Below are 21,987 nucleotides of genomic sequence, written 5' to 3' on the forward strand. Positions count from 1 at the left end.
GCTTCATAGTGGAGAGGCAGTCTTTTCGTCCTGAGGAGATGCTGAAGCAAAAGCCACAGGGTCATAAAACCCCAAAGGTTTTATCACTTAGGACAATAAAAATGCTCTGTATATTAAATGTGAATCTGCTTACAAGTTATCAGATTTCTTGTGTAATGTTGACCTTTTGACTTCTTGTGGAAAAAATGGGAAGGATGTGAGTAAAACAAGGTGATTGATCCTTGAAGGGCGAAATTTAAAAAAAGAGGAACGAGTGTGCATCCCTCAAATTGACGGTTATGTAAAGAGCAACCATCAGTGTTGTATGTGAAACTCACCCAGTCCACGATGAGGATTTTACTGACATTAAGCCTCTGCTGCAGGAGCTTGGCGGCTATCGCAACCGAGTTGAAGTAACAGAACCCCCTGAGAGTGCCGAGAGAGAGAGACGACAGTAACAAGACAGTATTATTAACTTGCTGATAAGTTTAAGCAGTTCTGTACTTGAATAAAGTCATGACATTAAAAGTGTATCTCAAACTGACAACGATACATTTGTGTCTGCCGTTCAGAAGTCAAGTAGAAGCTTTAAAATGTGCATACATACAGGAATTAAACATAACTGAATGCAAGTTGTCTACAAGGACAATGCTTAGAAAGCTTTTCAAGAGCAGTGACGGAGGAAGAAATGTGAGGAGAAGTCATTTTCTGGTGGGAATTGAATTTAAGGAAAAATGAAGGCGGGGAGACATTTACTTACATAGGCGTGCTCTCTTCGGCGTGGTGTCCAGGTGGTCGAACTACAGCGAAACCGTTCTGTCAGGGAGAAAACAAAATCATTCACACACAGCGTATTTCATTTAGTGTGCATAAACCATCATGGTCCATGGTTTCTTTCTCTTTGAGAGACTGAGCGGTCAGATGATGTTGACAGACTTTTCCTGCTTTCACATTCAGTGTCTACCCCTTGGTGACGTGATAACAACAACACCACAAAAAATAACATAACACAACATAAATTAAAAGCAAAATTAATTTATTCTCATAACTTGACTTCCATCAGTACCAGACTTAATCCTCTCAGCACCATTAATCTTCAAAAAAATGTCACCATGCCTTAGCTGAAGATTTAAAACAGTTTCTAACAGGAAGAATAACTCAATACGCACACAGAGAAACAGATGCGTACATCGGGTCAATTAAGGGGAGCTTTGTTAAGGCAGGGACCTGAGGGACTCACAGCAACTGTTCTGGGGGCTCCCACTGCTATGTGGGGACATTAGATAGATGTTCGGGCTGATGTAGAGCGAGGCAAGCTGGACTAATGATGTTGAGTCAGCTGCCTCGGATTAGCAGCCAGTCGGGAGTTTATTGTAGAGACAACTGCCTCAGCTGGTCTGAAGACACTCGGCTAATGCAGGCTGCTTTATACAGTATGTACGTAGGTGTATGAGAGGCAAGAAGGTGGAGTGTTTCACTATGCAGAGGGAAAGTAACAATGGATTAAAATAGAAACGGGGAGAGAAATAGAAAGCAACAGATGGAGAGACAGACGTGTGAGTGTGTGAGTGTGTGAGTGTGTGTGGAGCAGATTTATGGCGTTCTGTGGAGTTCAGAGAGTTGTTGCTGCAGGTGGAATTTGGTCATTTGGCTGCGGAGGATCCTCAGAGGACCATCTGTATGTGCATAGGCATGCGTGTGCGAATGTGTGTGTGTGCATGTATATGTTAAGATCAGGTTAAGCTGAGGCAAGTCAATACTCGTGCACTTTAACCCCAGTTGAAGCAAATCCATGTTGGTCACGATTCAGTTAAGTTTTGTATTTTTCCTCCCGAGGTGTGAGATCCATTTGATTTTCCTGTTAAACTCTGATAATTATCAATCACACAATGTACTATATAGACAGACCAGACCATTATTTCTCTAAAGTAATAACGCCTGCATGTAGAAAAGGCATTAAACGCTAGCACAGCTAGCTAACACTAAGTGCGACGGCTGCTCTGCAGGTGGCTGTGGTGTAACACCAATAAAACAGGCCTGTTAGTGAGGACTGTTGGCATTTGCAGTGCCAGCGCGCCGGGCCTCCCTGCTGGGTTCAAACAGTAAGCAGCCATTGCCACAGACACAGGAAGGCTGGCTGGTGGGCAAAGCATGACGGGGGTGGGGATGTCTGTCTGAGAGGTGCTAACGAGACTTTGTGATGGAAAGAGCTGGAAGGAGGTTTCCCTTTTCCCTGAGGTGTTTGGAGCCACAGCAATGAGGAATATTCTCAAATAAACATTTACACGATCACCCATTTGCTCTGCCTCGTTCTCTCTGTAAAGATACTGTACGTGGCTGTCTGAAATTTAACTCAGCTGGAAAACGGTAGTCAACCTGATTTCCTTCAAAGTTCTAGTCAAGGATCTATCTCAGCAGGGTCCATCTGAGCTTTGTTTCATGTTGGCTCCATCTTAAAATGTTAGTGAGCACCCACATAATTACCGCACAAATAAAAGCCACACAGACATGACAAATGCACTTCCTTAAGTCTTGCCAATCCCTAAAAATAAAGCCCAACAAACAGCCATGACTTCGCTGCTCATTTGACTCACCTTCAGTTCTGCCGATGCTACTTTGAAGACGAGCTCCACCACCGAACCGACGGCCAGACGAGCCGCGCTGGACGAGTGGACCTCATTCCAGATAGTGTCGCTGTCCACCTGCGAACACAAAAACACATGCAGTCATGGGATTTTGAAAAGGAGCCAAAAAAAAAAAGCCACTTTATGCTGTTTTCCAAATCATTTCGGGATACTTGGTGGTTTACAGTATTTGAGCGCGACAGTAATTATGAAACTGTGAGGACATTTGAAATCATTTAGCTTGTGTCATTTCTCAGCATCAAAGTTAGTCTTTGAAAGTGGGAGTTTAGCGACGGCTGGAAAATGTTTTCACTGACATGGAGGGAAAACAACAAAGAGAGAAAGCGTGAGGCAGTAACACATATTTAGAGGATTACTCATACGTACAGACAAACGGTCAAAACTGCACAAAAAAAGATCATTTCTGAATGTTTGCTTTAGCACACTAAGGACTATTCTAAGCAGTTAAATACATAAAATGTGTCACTTGAAAACATAAAATATTCTTAATTAACTAGAATTGCACTCAATAGAGAGCATAGCTCCACCGAGGCCCATCAGTCCCCTTAATCCAATATCAAATTACATTTTAAACCACCTTTAACTGCTGAACTGTAAGATCACCAGATCTACAATCCACATCAAATTGTAGTCACTCATAGATACCAGCCATCTAAATACACCTGATTTTTTTCATAAAGATCAATGGATTATTCCCTGAGATATTACAAAGAGAACAGGGAGAACAAAGTCCCTGGGTCCGTCTCTTTATCCAGATCTGCATCAAACGTTAATGGGGTCTACTCTGGGTTGAGACACATCCTACATCCAAGTTTCAAGAAAAGCAGTTCAGTAGTTTTGAAGTAATCCTGCTGACAAAACCAACAAACCAACAAACAAACAGACACATCTGAAAACACAACCTTCATGGCTGATATAAAAATAGGTTACTCGTACTGGACACTGGCACGAAATATTCTCTAGTTGATACTGATGATTTAGAGGTCAAAGAAAACTTTAAGTCAAACCCTGAATTCTGTATTTATTCACTTGTTACATAGATTGAAAATAAGCTTTCACGGTTGATTGCATGTATACTTGTATGTGTGTGGGAGTGAGTGTATGTGTTTCAGACACAGGGCGAGCATTCAGTGGTCAAGCCTGATTAATGCTGAGGCACGCTTGGCCCTCAGCCCCAAATCACAATGGTACGTCCACACACGTGCATCCGAGCCAAACGGACCGCAATATTCTATGGGATTGATTGTACGCAGGCCCGTGCACATGATAATATACACACCCTCCATCAGGCATGGCAGATACTGCAGGCAGATGGAGCACATGATAAACACAGAGAGAAGACGCTGGCAGAGGAAAAGAAGAAAAGGAAGGTCTGTATGTCAATGTGTTTGAACTGTACACACATGTGCGGAGCGGACCGAGCCAGAGAGTTCTCAGAGCGAGGCTTTCTGATGTAAACCCGGGGCTGTTCTACTTTGAATATGTCAATTTTAACCAGACGGACAGCCGGCCTTTTCATGCACACTGACGGCCCTTCAGTCAGTCAACTGTACTGATATTAACCCCCTGCCATCCAGTCAGCTCCCTCTGTCCTTCAACTAGTCGGTGTGCAAAGCGACTCAACGGCTTTTTCAAGCCAGCCGGCCCACTTTGCTTCCCTCCTGTCTGCAGTGGAGGAGGACGCCATAATAACATCCACAGGGAAGAAAAGGGCTCTTTTTAAGTTGTGCCAAGAAAGACTTTGTCATGAAATGAAACTGTGGCGCATTTAGACTACAAAACTGAAAAAAAAAAAAAAAAAAGGGTGTGAGGGGTAAAGAGAGGGAGACGTTATGTAGTAGCCGAGGCAGTGCATTGAGCGAGCGGGCAAACGAAGAGTCTAGTGAGTGAGTGGATGGGAAACTGAATCATATATACAAGTCAGGTTAATGAGCACAAACAGATGCCATTCTAAAGCAGCATGTGGAGACTGAGTGGTTTATTATTTCCCATGTTGATGTTAGTTTTGCCTCAAGCCAGGAGTGGGACACAAGCTAGTGAGGAAAAAGTGAAAGGGAAGGGATGTGTGTGTGTGTGTGTGTGTGTGTGTGTGTGTGTGTGTGTGTGTGTGTGTGTGTGTGTGTGTGTGTGTGTGTGTGTGTGTGCGTTGGAGGTGGAGAAAGAGCGGGAACGTGCTTGCCTGACAGAATGATGGTTCTGCTCGCAGGCTGACAGCCTAATTTCAGCCCCTTCCTCTTTAAAAGAGAGTGTGTGGGACGTGTATGTGTGTGTATATGACAGGAAGACAACAATTTAGGCCCATTTGCCATTATAAAGAGCAGAACAGAGCAGCGCCGAGCCCGGGCTCTTCTTGTTCCCACCACAGCAGCAGCGGCGGCGGTAACCCCCGAGGGGATGAAGAGGGGGAAAGAGAGAGAAAGAGAGAGGGTTTGGATGACATGTGAAAGAGTTGGAGATGTAGAAGGAGAAAGGAAAGGGCAGTGTAGGTGTACTGTAGGCGGGTGGGTTATGGAAAAGTAGAGCTGCAACGATCATAAGATTAACTGATCAAAACAAAGTTAGAGGTGCAGTATGTAAGAATTCCCCACTTGTTGAAATCATACTAATTACAAACAGGAGGCAGCAAGTCACCAGAGTAGGTGCTAACTGTAGCCGCTGTTAGCTCAGTTAGCTGTGCAGATAGCAGTCTGGGCTGGGAGCTCAGAGCAACGGGGAAGGTGTTGGTGTTTGCACCACTAGCACAAAAGCTGTGAACCCGGACAGGTGGGGCTAGCTAGTTAGCATGTTAAACCTTACAACAACACTAAACAGGCCAAAACTGTTACTCCTCCTCATTCTGTTGATGATTTTAGTGAAGTCGTGAATGTATTTCGACCAAAAATCTCACATATTAAAAAAATAAGACCTCTGAGGGTGTCGTCCTGGGCTTTGGGAAACAGTGATCAACTTTTTTCACCAGTTCAAACATTTAATAAACTAAAAAACAAATCAATTAATGGAGAAAAAAATCAACATATTAAAGCAACATTGCGTAGGAATTGTTATTTTGTGCACATCTACTTCAGGTGTCAGGTGCGTCAGGAGAGGGACAAGTTGCAAGCAAACTCCCGCACACTGTCTAACTTGCAAAAATAAATGTATGTGTGACGTTTCTGTACTAGACCCCGGTTTTGCAGATAAATGTATCTTTGCAGCTTAGACAAACTGTGAGGGAACCAAACTGCACAACAGTTATCAGCAAACTCCCCCACTCACACACACAGTGTCGTAAATTCAACCCCCAGGTGTCTTCAACAGTTGTCAAGTTGTCAAATGTGATGTAACATTACATGCTAACTACAAACAAATATGGCATGTCATAACAATATTATGTCTGGCTGCATTGCTTAACTGAGCTAACTAGCTAATGGCAGCTGCAGTGGTTACCATAGAAACAAGTAAATCTATCCAAAATAAAGGGTAAAAAAACCCGTAATGTTACTTAATCAATGATGAGCTGCAACCCTATGAAAAGGACTACACACACACACACACGCACACACACACACACACACAGGTGTGAGATGAGACCATTCTAACATATCTATTTCAAAAGACAGAACCTCCAACTCTCCAACAACTGCCTTAGCACACAAACATCCCCAAACACACTGCTATGCACACAAACAAAAACATACCCCCCACCATACCAATGCACACACACATGCAAACACACAGTCAGACACACACACACACACACACACACACACACACACACACACACACACACACACACACACAGCTCGTATGCTGAAAACATCTGGTTATAATTACAAACACGGCGGAAAGGCAAGCAACAGCTTTTGTTGCCTCTGGTCCTTGAGGGGCGGTGTGTGTGTGTGTGTGTGTGTGTGTGTCCGTGTGCACAAGTGTGTTAGGATTGTGTGTGCGTGTGTTTGTTTGGTGGAACGAGAACAAATGGGACCATTATTTAGGCAGGGGGCAGAGGGAGAGTGGGCGAAGGGAAACAGTTATTATACTACTATTTGATGATGCTGAAACTATGCTCATTTGTTTCATTACAGCGTCAGACGCAGCAGAGCCAGTTGGGTATTGATTAGATTAACACGATGTTGTAAAAAACGCAACAGTCTATTACAACAATTTTCCACTGAATAAAGCAGCGTGACTAACACCGGCAATTTCCAAGTAATATCAGGCGCACAAATTACCAATACCTAATTATAGAGTGAATATTTGTGAAGTGACTTAAAAACTTGGCTTAACTTACTCACCCCTATGCCTCCACATGGTAACCTCACAAACATGGGGCTCACTGAACCTGAAAAGGAAAGAAATGGAGAATTAGAAAAGAGTGATAGAGAAAAAAAGAAAGGTTACCAGGTGAAGAGGTAACTTTCTGGACTCGCAGGCACAACCGGCTGCGTGACCCCCCGAAACTGAGCATTTGACTCTCTGACCTAATCTAAACAGCGAGAGTATACAGGGGCGAGCTTTAATTGGGCGAGGTGAAAGGAAAGAAAGGATCTCGTAACCCTGATAATCAAACTCTCTCCCTCTTCAGGAGGATTCAGAGTTGAGAGCCAGAAAGAGTTCTCTCTTGTTTTGTTTTAGCAAGTGGAAATGAATAAACTCCAGTTTTCTGACAGGTTAGAAAATAAACAGAAAACCATGTGGTCTGGAAAATAGAGTTTCCTCCAAATAACAAAAGCTTTATTTACATCTTGTTCTAAATAAACTGCACACTAGAGCTGCAACGATTAGTGGATTAATCAATCGAAAAAGAAAATTAGTTGCCATCAATCGAATTATGATCGTTATGAATCGATTCATCACTTAACTGTGACATGAGATGAAAATAGTCATTAGTTGCAGCCCTACATACAAAACTTGATATGTAGAAGGGATCAAACTTTTTACTCCAGCAGATGTTTAATCTAACAGACTTACTCGCCTCTCAGTACATTTCTCAAGAAATGTTTCAAAGTAAAAACATAACTGCCAAGTTTCAAACTAATCTCAATCCAGTGTTGACAACAGGATTAGTGTAAAGTTTCATGAGTACGACAGCAGACCTCAGAAACTCGATGGGCAGAGCGTGGCACTCGCATTAGTTAAGGTGAGGGGGTCCAAGTGTCATTCAGCCAAAATACATGTGCTCAACAGTGTCCAACAGATATTTAATATAGTGTCTATGAATACTTTAATCCCTGACTAGTTGCCATCTTTGTGGGTTTATAACTTTCTTCTCCATTTTCATGTCGTCATGTGTGCAAAAACACCTGTAGGCTGGACCTTCCACAGGAGTATCTGGTAATTCTCCTGTGTAAGCAGTAATAAGAAGGGGAATTTATGTCTCCACTGGAATGAAAGCTAAGATGACCACTGGGGTTTGCCCCTTAGGTTTTTTTGCACACACACTTGCACACACACATACACACACACAACTACACCTGCACTTGAAGCCACAAAGGCTAAGTGACTAAGCAGCCTGTGCGACTTTTAGTTAACAAGCGTCAGCGGCTCCTCACCTTATCGTAACACCTCCAGGACTTTATTAGATCGGACCTTTTGTTATGACACGGTTTAAGCATTAACGCAGATTCCTTTAACAGACGCTGCAGATTCACATGAAGGACTTAAGTCTGTGATTTGTCTGATGCATGAGGCGTGTATACGTGCACAGAGATAAAGTATGTGCAGCGTGATGTCTGTTTACAACTGCACCTGTGCGCTAAATCTTTGGCCCGCTGTGCTTGTTAAACACTGAGAAGCACTGAGGAATTATTATTTATCTCAACACTCGATCATTTCAGTTTTAAAGCATCCACATTTTAGCAGGGTAATAAAGATTACTGCCTAGAAATCTACACTGTAGCTGCTAGATCAAGTTTGTGATAAGTTTTGTAGTTTTATTGTGTGTCTTACAATCTAGTTTCTGCCGCAGTGGGTTGGTTCCGTACAGCAGGACGTGGGCTTCAGAGTGGACCGTCTGTAACTCCTCCAGTGAGGCCTTCCTACCGCGGATGCACTGCTCACAGAGTAGGACAGAGGAGAAGACAGAGAGGGATGAGAGAGAGAGAGAGAGGGACAACATTATGCACTAATCGGTGCTGGATCCGGGATAGAGTGAAGTGCTGCATTATAGTAGTCACACTGTTTGAAGTTCATGATGCTCTGCCTTGTAGTCGAGAAGAGGTAGAGCATATAAGGAGGGCCATTGGTGTCTGAATGTTTAAAGCAGGATTTAGGAGTACAGCTGGCTCATTTTCAACCCATAACCTCAGAATGTAGTGTTTTTACTGGTGAAGCCAAGTGTGGAGATGAAATGGCCACACACTGCCCCCTTCTGGCCATCATAACCACCTACAGTTCAAAGCTGAATAGTGGCATGTTTTTCACCGTTAACTTTTGAATCTTTTTAACAGGCATTTTATAAAAAAAAAACATTAACAGAGAGAAATAAATAACAGTACACAGCATTGCTTAACATTGCTGCAGCATCTGTATAAAAACCATGAAAGTTATAAAATGTGTTTGTTGCTTTGTCAGCAGGATTGCACAAAAGCTGCTGAACAGATTTCCACAAAAAATAAAAAGTGTGCTCCATTAAGTGCCATTTAAGTTATTAGTTTTGACCTTACTCATGAATCAATTTATTCATTTTATTAATTCCTTTACTTTACAGGGACGGAGCAGGTTAATGAATATCAGTATAAAAACACAAGATGTAAACATGCCGGATTATAGCAAGATTATTGAAAGAATATGCACATTTCGTGTTGCACATTGTACATATTCTGTATATATATTTTATCCAGTTCTTCTTATTATTATTTGTACTTTTGATATATTTTTATTCTAACATTTAACTTGTGTTTTTTTATTGTAAAAAGGCATTTGTAGTGGAAGGCAAAGGAAGAATTTCATTGTACAGGGAAACTTGTTTCTTATATTTTGCATATGACAGAGAACGCTATGACTGAGAATGCTAATTTACATCTTTAGTGCCTGGGCAAGTAACAAAGACATGAACATTACAAGTAATAATATACAGATATAAATATACAACAAACCAATAAAAAGACAAAATAAATGCAACATTGTCCAGTTACGAGTGATCACATACTGGTTTGTCTGAAACCAATCAAACACTGAAAAGGATAATAATTTACGTGTCAGTAAATGATCAGTTTGTTTAATTCTCTCCATCGTTGTGATACTGTGCATTCAGCCTATTACAACCATATTCCATGATTTTACAGGTAGATGGAGAAGTGAAGCGCACAGACTGTAATTTAGATGAAGGAGGAGGACAGAATCGCACCAAACCAGCTTGGCTCATTTTTGATACTTGGCTCACTGGAGCTCCAGGACAAGACCATTCAAATCTATTAGATTTTATCAACTGTTTAACATATATTGTATTTATGCAGCTCCATGTGTGGTACATCTTGCAGCCAAGTGTAACTGCAGCCTCACCTCACAGTGCGCCCTGAGCCCTGTCTCCTGTAGTCTGGACCAGATGCTCTGGATGCGTCCAGCGTGCTCTGGATGACTGGTGGTGTTCCCACACATACACTGGTGCTTCTGCATCAAGGAGTCATACACCAGACCTGGAAAACACACACACACACACACACACACACACACACACACACACACACACACACACACAAACACAAACACAAACACAAACACACACAGAGGTTACGAGTAATTATATATCTTTGAAAACAAGGACAGGAACAGTTGTCATGACGGGATTCCTATAATCACTCTGCACGTCTTATGGAGCGATTATCTTTTACACCTGCTTCATCATAAACAAGAGGTCATGTGGAGAGGTTCCAGAGAGATGAGGCGCTTCTGTATCGTAAATTACAGTTGTAGTAGGTGAAATCATCAGGGGGCCCAAAATACCTAGCAACAGCCTTGTCCGTATACGCAGCCATTGTGCGTTGGCTCATTATGGCGCGTGGTTTCCTCTAACCTGCAATCAGCAGGATGAAAGTGTGTTTCTAGATTGCTGTTTGCCGCTCTTCTTTATGACGGATGAGAGCATTTTTAGCTGCAGCGTGTAAGTGTATCTGTAAGACCTATATTATTATAATTTTTCAACAAACCTGTAGTAAATCGAGGCTTGGCAGACGGCTCTTGTACTACCATGGGGAAGGAGGCGGAGGCCGGAGAAGACTGAGCCCTGGAGAGGGGGCGGTGTCCGGCGAAGGTGACCGATAACCCGGCTGCTTCCATGGAGGCTTGGTAGTTTCTCAACTGGTGGATCCGCTGCTGCTCTAACAGCAGAGCCTGCTGCTCACACACACAAACACACACAGAGTGGCATACTGAGTGACTGCTGATTGTAATATCCTTCTCTTGCCAGAAGATGGCAGTAGATTCTTGCAACTATGGGCTGAATCCAGAGGCTGTAATAATAATAATAATAGTTTGACATAGTGACATACTGCTTCTCTATTCTGTACAGTGATTACATGACAACACCATGTAAATATTGAAGCAATTCAAGGAAATCTTTTGGATCTAACTGAATGGTTATCAACCCAGAGGTCTTTTAACCACTTTCACATGAGCTCTAGTTGTAAAGACTATGCTTAAAGCTGTCTTCTGACAAGGATAATGGAAACTACTAATCTAAAACCATCTTATTCTTCACTTCACATAATGATCACGCTTTTCATGTGACTATAATGGGAGCAGCCTTGAACATGAGACAAATAATTATCCACCTAATTCCTCACAAAACAGCAGGCAAAGTGAAACATGAATTTTTTTGAGACATGTTCTATTTAAAGATTTCATTTCAAAGAGTCTCATGTAAGTGCTTGGAAACGCGGCAGCTGGAAATATGAGGTTGATCTTTCCACTCAACAAAAGAGTCTCACCAAGTGATCCTGTCGTTCAATTGAGATGGGCGTGTCTGCTTACACTATGGACGCCATGGCGACAGTGAGAGGAGTGCCTGATTGAATTTGGCTGAGCGGACAGCAGGGATGGGCTAGACAGCCGAGGACACGGTGTCCTGAGTGTTTATGGGTGTGCATGTGTCCGTGTGTGTGGCCACGGATATCAAGTGAGTGTAACATAGAGATAGTGAATGTAGAAAATTGGAGACTGTGTGCAATCAAGGTTTTTTTTGTGTGCGTGGGTGGACAGTGTGTATTCTGAAAGCATGTAAATTTGATTGTCCATATGGAGTCATGTTAGAGGAGGCACACAAGCCCCTAAGCCATTCATAGAAAAATACACTACTCTCCTGCATTAGTAGAACATGTGTAATGTTCTGTTTTGCGTGACCGGAATAAAAAAAAAACATTTAAATATAGCTTAAAATATGCCGGAGAGTGGGCTGAACAGTGTAATGTTTCAGTCAGTCACTGCTGGCTCCATCTGTCACTGCTGTTAGATAATTCTCATCCATGTCCCTTAAAACCAGTGAAAAATACTCCTCCATAGTATTAATGTATAGTGAATTTAACCCTGAACTCATATATGAGATAATGTTAGCTGGATGGGAATTAAATCCTCCTATTTTTTATTTTTACTCTTTCGGAAAAGCAGATTGAACTTTAAACTAACTCTAATTTCACACCCAGTTGGTTTCCAATTTCCATTATTCCCGCTCACTGTCCTCCCTCCTTCTCCTTGCTTCCTCACCTGCCGGAACAGGAAGTCCTTCTCTACCTGTCTCTCCCTCTGCTCCCTCTCCTCCTGCTGCTCCTGGGGGTCTGGGGGCTCCTGCTTGATGACCAGCCCTCGCAGAGGCCCTGTATCCTGCACAGACGTGGAGGAGGATGACGAGGATGAGGAGGAGAGACCCTGGTGCTCCCTGAGTTCCTCTTCCGTTTCCTCCGGGTGACTCTGGTGCTGTCTGGCCGGCCCTGAGGTGCTGGAGCTGGCAGCCGAGACTTGATCACTGGGCTTGGACATGATCTAGGGGATGGAAGGAGACGTTCAGGTGAGACTTTTTATGGTGTACTGGGGGTCAGATTTCCATTGTTGCTCTACCGCCGCATCAACGTCGGTATAAAGACTGAGCTGGAAAGAGTAAAAGGGAGTTCTGTGCTTGTAAACTCAGTAAGACAATAGCAGTAAGCAGCTAATTCAAAGAATAACTAAAAACTGAAAATGTTTGCACATTAGGAAGACAACACTACATCTGGGAGCTCCTTATTCTCCGAGCAGAGGACAAGAGATCAACCGCCATATAACAGGGGCGGTTAATGATTGTTAGGGATCACTGCCCGACAGGTATGTATGGGCCCAGACACACCGAACCGACATTGAAGAGCTAGCTGCGACTGTAACGTTGCATCACGTCAGCCATGTCTCAGAGAATAAGCTGCACTTAATCACACCAAAAAGACTACAGCTGTGCCTGTGTAAGAGGAAATACCACTCCGTACCACCAGGTGGCAGTAGTCTGTTACAGTCATTCAAAACATTTCTTGACACAAATATAGTCACTTTTAATCAAGATTATATCTGATAAAAAGTTGCAAATGACACTGGCGAAGAGGTGAGGGTGATAAATAAGTAAGAAATCTTATTCACTGACAGGTTCCACCGGCAGTTCTACTCGCTTAATCGGCGGAAAAGCTGCCGACAAGGGCTGATTAGTACTGACGGTGTGGGACACACCACCACAATTAGGGCAGCAGATGCTTGCCAACAACCCTGACACTGGCTCATGGCTGAATGTTGGCCTGGTGTGCTAAGGTCACGTCTTGTATGCTTTTGGAAAAAAACAACATGTTATCTAAAACCACAAACTTGTTGCGCCTGTTTTGGTCGATGCAAAAAAAAAACAAAGTTTACGTACTGAAGGCTCGTCCTTGTGGCTGTATTGCACGATCACAGTGTAAAAGGTGCTTAAGAGAACATCAGGGACAACGATGTATGATGCGCTACTTTAGCAAGTGTTGGTCGGTGTTTTTCATTTTAAATATAGCTGACTGACAGGTACAAGCACAAAAAACTATGTAAAAGACCTCAAGTTTAACCAAACAAGAGCTCACATTAGTGGAGCACTTTTTGTACATAGAGATAAAAGTGTACTCTGAACTCTGATAGGTTATTCATTTATTTTAAAAACTCCTCAACAGGATCTCGCATGACTTAATTTAAGGAGAGGAGAAAAGTGAGCAGAGGACATGAGGGAGAAAGAGAGGAAGAATTATAGAGGGAATCTTGTTGTGGCAGCTGTCCCTGTTGTCAAAGACCTCAACCTTGATGTGTAGGTCATGATTGGAGTGGACCACTGTGCATGGAACACACACACACACACACACACACACACACACACACACACACACACACACACACACACACACACACACACACACACACACACACACACAGCTGGCATATTGCCCAGGGAACAGTCCATTGACGTCAGAGAGCAGGCTCTTGCCTCATCCCAGTCCCTCTTCTCCAAACAAACTCAAAACACTCATCCACTCCTGCTCTCTTCCTTTCTCTCTTGTTGCTCCCTCTCTCTCCTTCCAACCCTCCTGTTCAACACAGGAAATAGTTGCTGGGATGTGAACCATAAGGGGGACAGACACGACATGAAGCCTGTTGAATCAGTTGGAGGACAGAGACGGCGGGAGGTGGAGAAGGGAAGGTTGTTGTGTACGCAAACACTTGACACTAGTTGACTCTTGTCACTATCTGTCTGTGTCTCTCGCACACTTCCACAACAATATCATGTAACTGAATTGCCGTAGCTGTCTGAGGTAATTAACGATAGGCGACAGGCTCGGGTTGGAACTGTTTCAAGATTCTTTCATTCCCTTCTTTGCTGCCAACATGTCCGACTGTTACAGCCTACTTTTAAGTTAGCAGGAAGCGCCTCTGTTCACTGCTGACATGACTGAAAAATGTGAACGAGGAGAGAAGCGGAGGCTGCGGTTGATTCACGTCTCACAAAGTGGTGGATGTCTGATTGTAAACACACCAAACCACGTTATACATAAGAGTAAATATTAAATTTAATGGCAGCCATGATAGTCCTTTTCTCTGTAATACAAACCGGTATTAAAATCATTCAGTCGAGACTCGCTGCTGTATGTCCTCGAAGTTAAAATAAAAGTGTATTCTCTTGCAGAACCTCACTTTATTATGCAGCAATAAATAGTATTTCTTGGGGGTACTTCAACATATTGCAGGCTGCTGTGTTGTTCAAGAAAAAAGAAAAGAAAAGACAAAACAAAGTAAAGACTGACTGGGGACATGTAATTTATTTATATTACATTTTGTATGAATGTGACTCCTGGGCGTAATTCAAATGGCTGTATACCAGCCATATGTCAGCGAGCTGTGGGGAAAGAAAAGTATTTGAGATGGCTGCGTTCTGGTGTCTGGAGATGCCACTGTCAGAACCTGTTTTGCGGCTTTTGCTGATTTTACTGGAAGTGCGCCTTTAAATATAAAACATTAATGAGTTGGCAGGTGACGGTGCCAATACTTTGACTGTGCATCATCTTTGCCACTATTACACAACTCACTCACTGAAAGTTATTCTCACTTAATCACAGATCTCTGCTTTTGATAAAGCCATAAAAAGGTTTGGACTACACTGCCAAATTTATCTCAGAGGGTGTAACACTTGCAGCATAGCTCTGTTAAACAAATCCTTGAGATATGGGGCGTGTGTCACTTTCACTTATTTATATTCTTTATTGTCGGTGATGATGTGAAGTAATTTGCCGTAACATGTCTGTCATTGATTGTAATTGTTGTGGTTGTATTTGTTTGACAGTTGCCATGGACACAAAAAGACTTTCCGAAAGCATTATAAATTAAAACTAACTGACTAAAACAACACAACACAACGCAAGTGGGTTCCTTACGTATTCCAGATGGTATTTAGAGTGCAGGCTTCATACCTAAAAGGTTAGTTTGGACTTTTTGAAGTGGGGCTGTTCAAGCTACGTGTCCAAACAATGTTACATTTAGATTATTTTCACTGCTTTACGTTGCCTTCAGACACATTTTTCTACAGAAAACTAAAGCTGTTATATATCCCTCTTTGCTCTCTACAAAGCCACCAGACTCCTCTGACAAAAAACAGTAATTTTACCTTCCAGAACACGTGAGTTGCCTCTACTGAGCCTGATCGAAGCTGGATTTTCAGGGCTGATACTGATACCAAAATTAGGAGGTCAAAAATATCAATATATTGGCCGATACATACACATTTTTTGCAGTGATCTGTCAGATACGGTTATCAAACACTTGTGACAAAGATATGAGACAGAGGCAGGAAATTTTGCAGTTTAACAATAAACTTCATTGTCAAAAATGACATCAGTGAAGTGAAACAGTAAACCTAATGAGGAATCTAATAATCATAAATTACCCCAAGCATTTTTTTTCTGCATTGTAATAAAAAAAAAATTTAAAAAAAGTTTTCATATTGACGCATACTGGATTATCTGTGCTAGTCCAATACCAGCCAAACCATAAAGGGAAGTAGGTCCCCTTCCTGTCTGTGAACACATCTTATGACGGTGTGATATTGGCCTTGCTGTCGCCCTCTGCGCGACAGAGACTGTGGACTGAATGTTTTTTTAATGGAAATTTCCAGTTAACACACAAATATGGACGGATTCAAGCAGGAAGCAAACATCACTTGCTTGGAGATCAATAGCTGCTGTAGTGCTGTTGCTGTGCACTGATGTATGAACTGTTATCCAACTGGAATGCCTGCTGTAAATGTCTTCATTATCATGGATCTGCAGTGAGTGGTCTGTGATTTAATACACTGAATTAGGGAAGGAATCCTGTTTCACACATGCACAATCAGTTTATAGTAGAGGCGCAGAACATGCCCACAATAATTACAGGGTGTCCTTTTTTGATTTTTGCAAATCTTCCTCTGTGATTAAACGAGTTCAGTGCATTTGTTTCTTAAGTGGCTCAAATACGGTTTTCAATTTTTTTATATAAGCAATGCACACTCATTAGTCATAATTCATATTCTACGTTGCATTGAAAAGAGCATTAACACAAATGAATGCAACATGAAAATAACCATAGCTTGACTTAATTAGCTGGAGTCACAACAGCAGAGAGAAGGGAGTCACCAATGGCCCAACAGCACGAGATAATGGAGCTTAATCCTACAGGAATTTCAGCAAATGCACACTGGTGGCTGCACACACAAACACTAACAACCATCTCCTTCTCTACAGTGACCTAATAATGCTGCAAATCCCCTCATCACCTTGTGCACACATACACACACACACACACACACACACTTTCACACACACCCACAAGGATTGCAGTGAGTCACACTTCCTGTACGACCATATTTGGAGGCAGCTTCCTCCAGAGCACAGTTGCCAGGGTGACGGGGAGAAGTAGGGATACGCGAACACAGACAAGAAAGACTTGCTGGAAGACTTGCTGATTGCGGGCTGATTCATCCTCCTCTTGAAGCAAAGACAGGATTCACAGACAACATGACATCTACATCATGTAGATGGACAAACACTCCCACACACACACACACACACACACACACCTAACTTCATCACTTATGCTCATACTGTACATATAGCAGGCTGCTCTGCCACAGCTGTTCAAATGTTGCCTTAGAGACCATTCTTAACACATGCACACACACACACACACACACACACACACACACACACACACACACACACACACACACACACACACCTTGTTGATGATGTGCTGCTGCTGCTGTTGGAACTGTTGTTTGTGTTTCTCCAGGAACTGCTGGTGCTGCTGCTGGACCACCAGCTGCTGCAGGGCCTGGGCCTGGCCACATTGCTGCTGGGGCAGAGGGGCGGACTGGGTTCTTCCCAGGGGACGGTGGCCCCGCACAAGTTTGGAGACAGAGGGCGATGGCAGTGGGAGGCCACCCAGACCGACTGCAGAAAACACAGAGACATCACAGGAGAGTTATTAGCATTTTTTTTTTTACACGTAAAGTCTTATTTCTATAGTTTTGGCCATTACCCCCCCCCCCCCATGCCAAAGGAAAGTCAGGTGAAGTTTCATAGTCTAGTCTATAAAATATTTTTGGAGCTTCACAGAAAAACAGCGTTGCAGCATTCTCCCGAACAACTGACGTAGATGGAGACTTGTTTGTAACGGAAAAAAAACAACCCCGCAAAAAACATAAAAAGGCTCCATACAAGTCTTCTCAATGCTTTTAGCTTCAGAGCTACAGTGAAGATTGCAGCTTTAAAAGACGGTGTAAATAACATATTTTCAAATCAGATCCGAAGACTTGGGTCACGCAGGACAAGATAAAATTATAGATAATTAAAATACATTTCAAAACCAGTCACCATCTACTTCAGTTGTTTAGGAAAATGCTGCAACGCTGTTTAACTGTGAAGCTCCAGACATGTTTTGGCCTACGAAACTTCACCCAGAAGACAAAGAAGAAAAAGAAGAAGACCAGTAGCAAGAAGAAGAAGAAGAAGACAAAGATGAAGGCGAGGAACAAGACGAAGAACAAAAAGAACAAGAAGAAGAAGAATTAACCAGCTGCTGACTGCTGACAAGTAAAGAAAGTAAAGGTTGCAGTGATACTGACCTATTGGATTGTGGCCCTGCTCCAGCAGCACCATGTGTTGGAGAAGGGGGTTGTGACCAGCCGTGCCCCCTCCAGCCCCCTCCCTGTCCAGAGCTGAAGATGCCAAGTAGGAGGGCAGGTGGGCAGTGGGCAGGAATGGAGAGGTCAGAGGAATGCCCTGCTGTAACGCAGGCAACGCCAGACGACTCTCACCATCTTGGTGTCCAGATACCACCTACAAAGAGCGAGAGAGAGCGCGATTGGGATACAAGGACGGAGAAGGAAAGAGGCAGGGAGGCAGATGGACGAAGACAAAGAAAGGTCAAATGAGACAGAATGGAAGTGAGATGGAGAAAAATCAGAGGGAGAGACAGACATGTTTCCTTTATTTATTTTTATATAAACACGTGGACTAGCTTGAAATATAACAACTCAGTGGTTGTTGATTTTAATGAACCCTGTTGGAAAACCAACAGCGCAGAGAATGCTGTCATTTTACTTCCATGTTAACCACTACCATCAATTAGGTAGGTTTTAAGTGCATGTTTGGCAAACTAAGTAGTCTTTGGTGTAATTAGTCATGCTGTGTTGTATTATTATAATATTGTCCATTGACTGTACTCACAGTGCTAGCAGGGCCTGTGGCTGGCAGTCCCAGGGTGATGTTGGGCAGAGATGGAGAGGTGTAGAGAGAGAGCTGGCTAACTGAACCTTCTCTGGCAGCCAACCTCTGAAGCAACGAGGCCTGAACACACACAACCACGCAACATCAGAGAAAATACAGAGTACAGTACTTTATGTTCCCTCTATGTGCCCTCCATCTAGATAGATCGCTATTGCCAATTTCCTCCTGGAGACCTCTTGCCACCTTTTCTCTCATACACACACACGTACATATATCCAGTCATACACGTGCAGACACTGGCGGCCATGTTGGTTACCTCTCCTGGGCTGCTGGACATGGTGACCCCGTTCTCACTGGGGATGTTACTGGAGCTGTTGTTGGGGGAGCTGGGACCTGAGCCTGGTGCGCTGTTGCATGCAGACTCTAGAACACACACAGCACAGATGTTAGGTTTTTCTGACATGCTGAACAGGGCCAATTTCTGGGAGGAAATATGTCTCTATTATTCCTTGACCTTGTTTTACAGCCCTTCTAGGACATATTCATGCTGTAGTATTGACTCGAATTTGTTTTTTCACACTCAAAACCTCACAAAGATTATATGACGCAGAATGTACAGTAGCTGTCTGCCAGAAAACTCCATAAATCAACTAGGTACTATAACTGGCCTCTTGTTCATTAAAAAGCTGCTGGTGATCAGTTCATTAGCAGTTACTTTGGGAACAAGTAAAGCTATTGGTCCAGACTTTCTCAAGGCAGAGCAGCTCAAGGGCAGCACAGGGAGAACCAGCAAATACTTTCTACATAAAACATGACCCAGTTTCACCCAAATCACTGAATAAAGTTGTGTTTTGTACAAGTTATAAAGTTGTGCTTTTGTATAGTAATCGCTGAGGTACGGTCCCTAGCAACACACTCCTCTGGTGACGTTCTTCTTTTCATAGCGACGTCCATGACAGCATCATAAAATAAAGAAAGCCTTTATGCAGCAGTGCAGGATGAGTCATCAACGTTATTTGATTTTCTAGGAGGTTACAAACTCTAAAATACCATTAAAAATACCTTCACAATGGCTTTTTTCGCCATTGTTGGGCCTGACACTGGTGTATAGGTGAGAAATTGAGCAAGACGTGTGAACTTCATGGGAACTTAAAACACCCACCATTTCCGATTAAAATCTATCTGCGTGACTGGGGCAGAAATGTAACAAGAAAAGTTTTGTCGAGTCATGTTCGCCGACCTCTTTCCTCACTCTGATTCTCTCCCAGAAGTTATAGCAACAGGAGGCACAATGAAACACACTGTGACCTTGAATAAAATTATGGATTACTCTGGGTTTGAAACTCAACAAAATATATAACAGGTCTAGTCGTTTTAAGACATTTTAATGCAGAAATGTTACATATTATATTATATACATGGCTATCTATATCAACTGGGTATATCAGATTCCACATATCTTTATTATGACACAAAATCAAAATAGAAGAAAACCAGCGACAGGAGCGCTCACCTGCCACGTCAAGGGAACGCTTCTTGGCATTACTGATGGGACCATCTTTCCTTCGGAGCAGAGGGCTGCTGCGGCGCTCTGTCACCTTCTGCTTTAGCCGGGAGCGAAGCTTCAGGTTGGGCTCAGAGGCTGACAAGACACAGAGAAGAACAGGGGGATGAATGGCGGTAAGACAAAACTAAAAAGTAACTAAAATCTTCCTTCACGTTTGATGAAACACTCAATTTAACTCAAATTTAAAAAAAAAAAGTGTTGCCAAAATGTGTTTTTCTCATCAAATGTGGCTTATCCCATCCTATTTCCCAACCAAGTGGATAGAGCTAAGCAACAGCAGGGTTAAGTATTTGAATTCCAACTAGGCCACTCAATCTAAAAATATTAATGTGTCACACCCCAAATTAGCCCCATAAATGTGAAAATGACAGATTCTCTCTAAACGGTCGCTCTGGCACTCAGCTTTGCGGTAGATGGCAGGGCCGCACAAGTGGGAGCTTGTTCACGGGCATGTAGTGTGGCTAATGAGCTCGTCCCTATAGGCTAAACTGTATGTGTTGGCCGACAGATTCGGGAGCTGAGGTTAGCCATCACCATGTGACAGTGGGAAGCGCTGCAACAAGAGGGGGAGCAGCCAACTGGCAGCTTTCTTGACCCTACGCTTAATGATGCTGTCTCCACGCTCTGCTAATGAACACTGCTTGTTTCCAGACACTTTCAATTACTAAAAACTGAGAGTGTGCGTCATCATGTTTGTTTGTATGGGTATGTGCGTGCCTGGTTTTATATTTCTCGGGGCTCTGCAAACAGATCCTCACGTGGTGGATTTGCCACAGAGCTGCACTGGCGGGCTCTACACGAGGCCGGGCAGGAGAAGAGGCCGGCATTCAGCGAATTCTGGGAATCCTTTTGGGGTCATGGATAGGACCCGAGCCTTTCTGGCCGATCTCGCTTTGGTGTCTCGCTACCAGACCACCCCAGACACGGGCAGCTTTATTCCCTCCCATTCAATTAGCTGAAACTGGACGGTTGACCAAAGGATGACCCTCTGCTGGTCCCACATACTTGTATCAAACAGACCACGCTACGTTCATTAGCCTCAGAGAAGAAGCTGGGACTTTTTGGTACAGCCAAGTGGAAGCAATTGATTCTTCTTTGTGTACTGACAATTTATTGTTACAAGGCTTATTCACAGTCATTACAAACCCTTTGGCCGTTGCTTCCCGTAGCCTTGAATGCTAATCAAGGTAGGATGAAGCTACACAAAGTTTTAATGTACTTCAAAGAGGTGCAAGCACTCAATACGCCTCCTGGTCAGTGGAGTTGAGCTGACCTATTGCGAATCTATAATGTCTAAGTACTTTTTCAAATGCACTTTCAATTTTAAGGGGAACACGCTGCTGAACTTATGAAACTCAATTATTTAAAAAAGAGCTTCTTCTAAGTGGAGGGCACTCTTCCAAAGTCTTTGTTAAGAGGGATGGGATGGGTCAGGATCAAATGCTGTGCATTAGCTGAACTGGAGGAGACAGTAGGAGAGATTATGAGAGTGCACAAGAGTACAATTTTAGTTTATTGCTCATGGAATTGTAGTGGTTTGACATCTTGACTTAACCATAATTATACATACATACATATATACATATACATA

At 43.0% G+C, this 21,987-nt stretch overlaps 1 protein-coding gene across 3 annotated transcripts in view; it reads right to left on the minus strand.

Annotated features, from left to right (window-relative positions):
- hdac4 (histone deacetylase 4) overlaps positions 1–21,987 on the minus strand; it is a 139,193-nt gene that overhangs the window by 27,558 nt on the left and 89,648 nt on the right. For all 3 annotated transcript variants that reach the window (XM_073473262.1, XM_073473260.1, XM_073473261.1), the window contains 13 exons: positions 20,343–20,471; positions 19,146–19,252; positions 18,830–18,949; positions 18,226–18,439; positions 17,337–17,551; positions 12,303–12,578; positions 10,751–10,937; positions 10,107–10,240; positions 8,553–8,655; positions 6,899–6,945; positions 2,574–2,681; positions 740–795; positions 318–405 (listed from right to left, as the gene is read on the minus strand). In XM_073473262.1, coding sequence (XP_073329363.1) covers positions 318–405; positions 740–795; positions 2,574–2,681; positions 6,899–6,945; positions 8,553–8,655; positions 10,107–10,240; positions 10,751–10,937; positions 12,303–12,578; positions 17,337–17,551; positions 18,226–18,439; positions 18,830–18,949; positions 19,146–19,252; positions 20,343–20,471 — 1,784 coding nt within the window. The remainder of the gene's footprint in view (positions 1–317; positions 406–739; positions 796–2,573; positions 2,682–6,898; positions 6,946–8,552; positions 8,656–10,106; positions 10,241–10,750; positions 10,938–12,302; positions 12,579–17,336; positions 17,552–18,225; positions 18,440–18,829; positions 18,950–19,145; positions 19,253–20,342; positions 20,472–21,987) is intronic.

This window comes from Pagrus major, chromosome 9 (genome assembly GCF_040436345.1).
Source record: "Pagrus major chromosome 9, Pma_NU_1.0".
NCBI classification, from domain to species: Eukaryota; Metazoa; Chordata; class Actinopteri; order Spariformes; family Sparidae; genus Pagrus; species Pagrus major.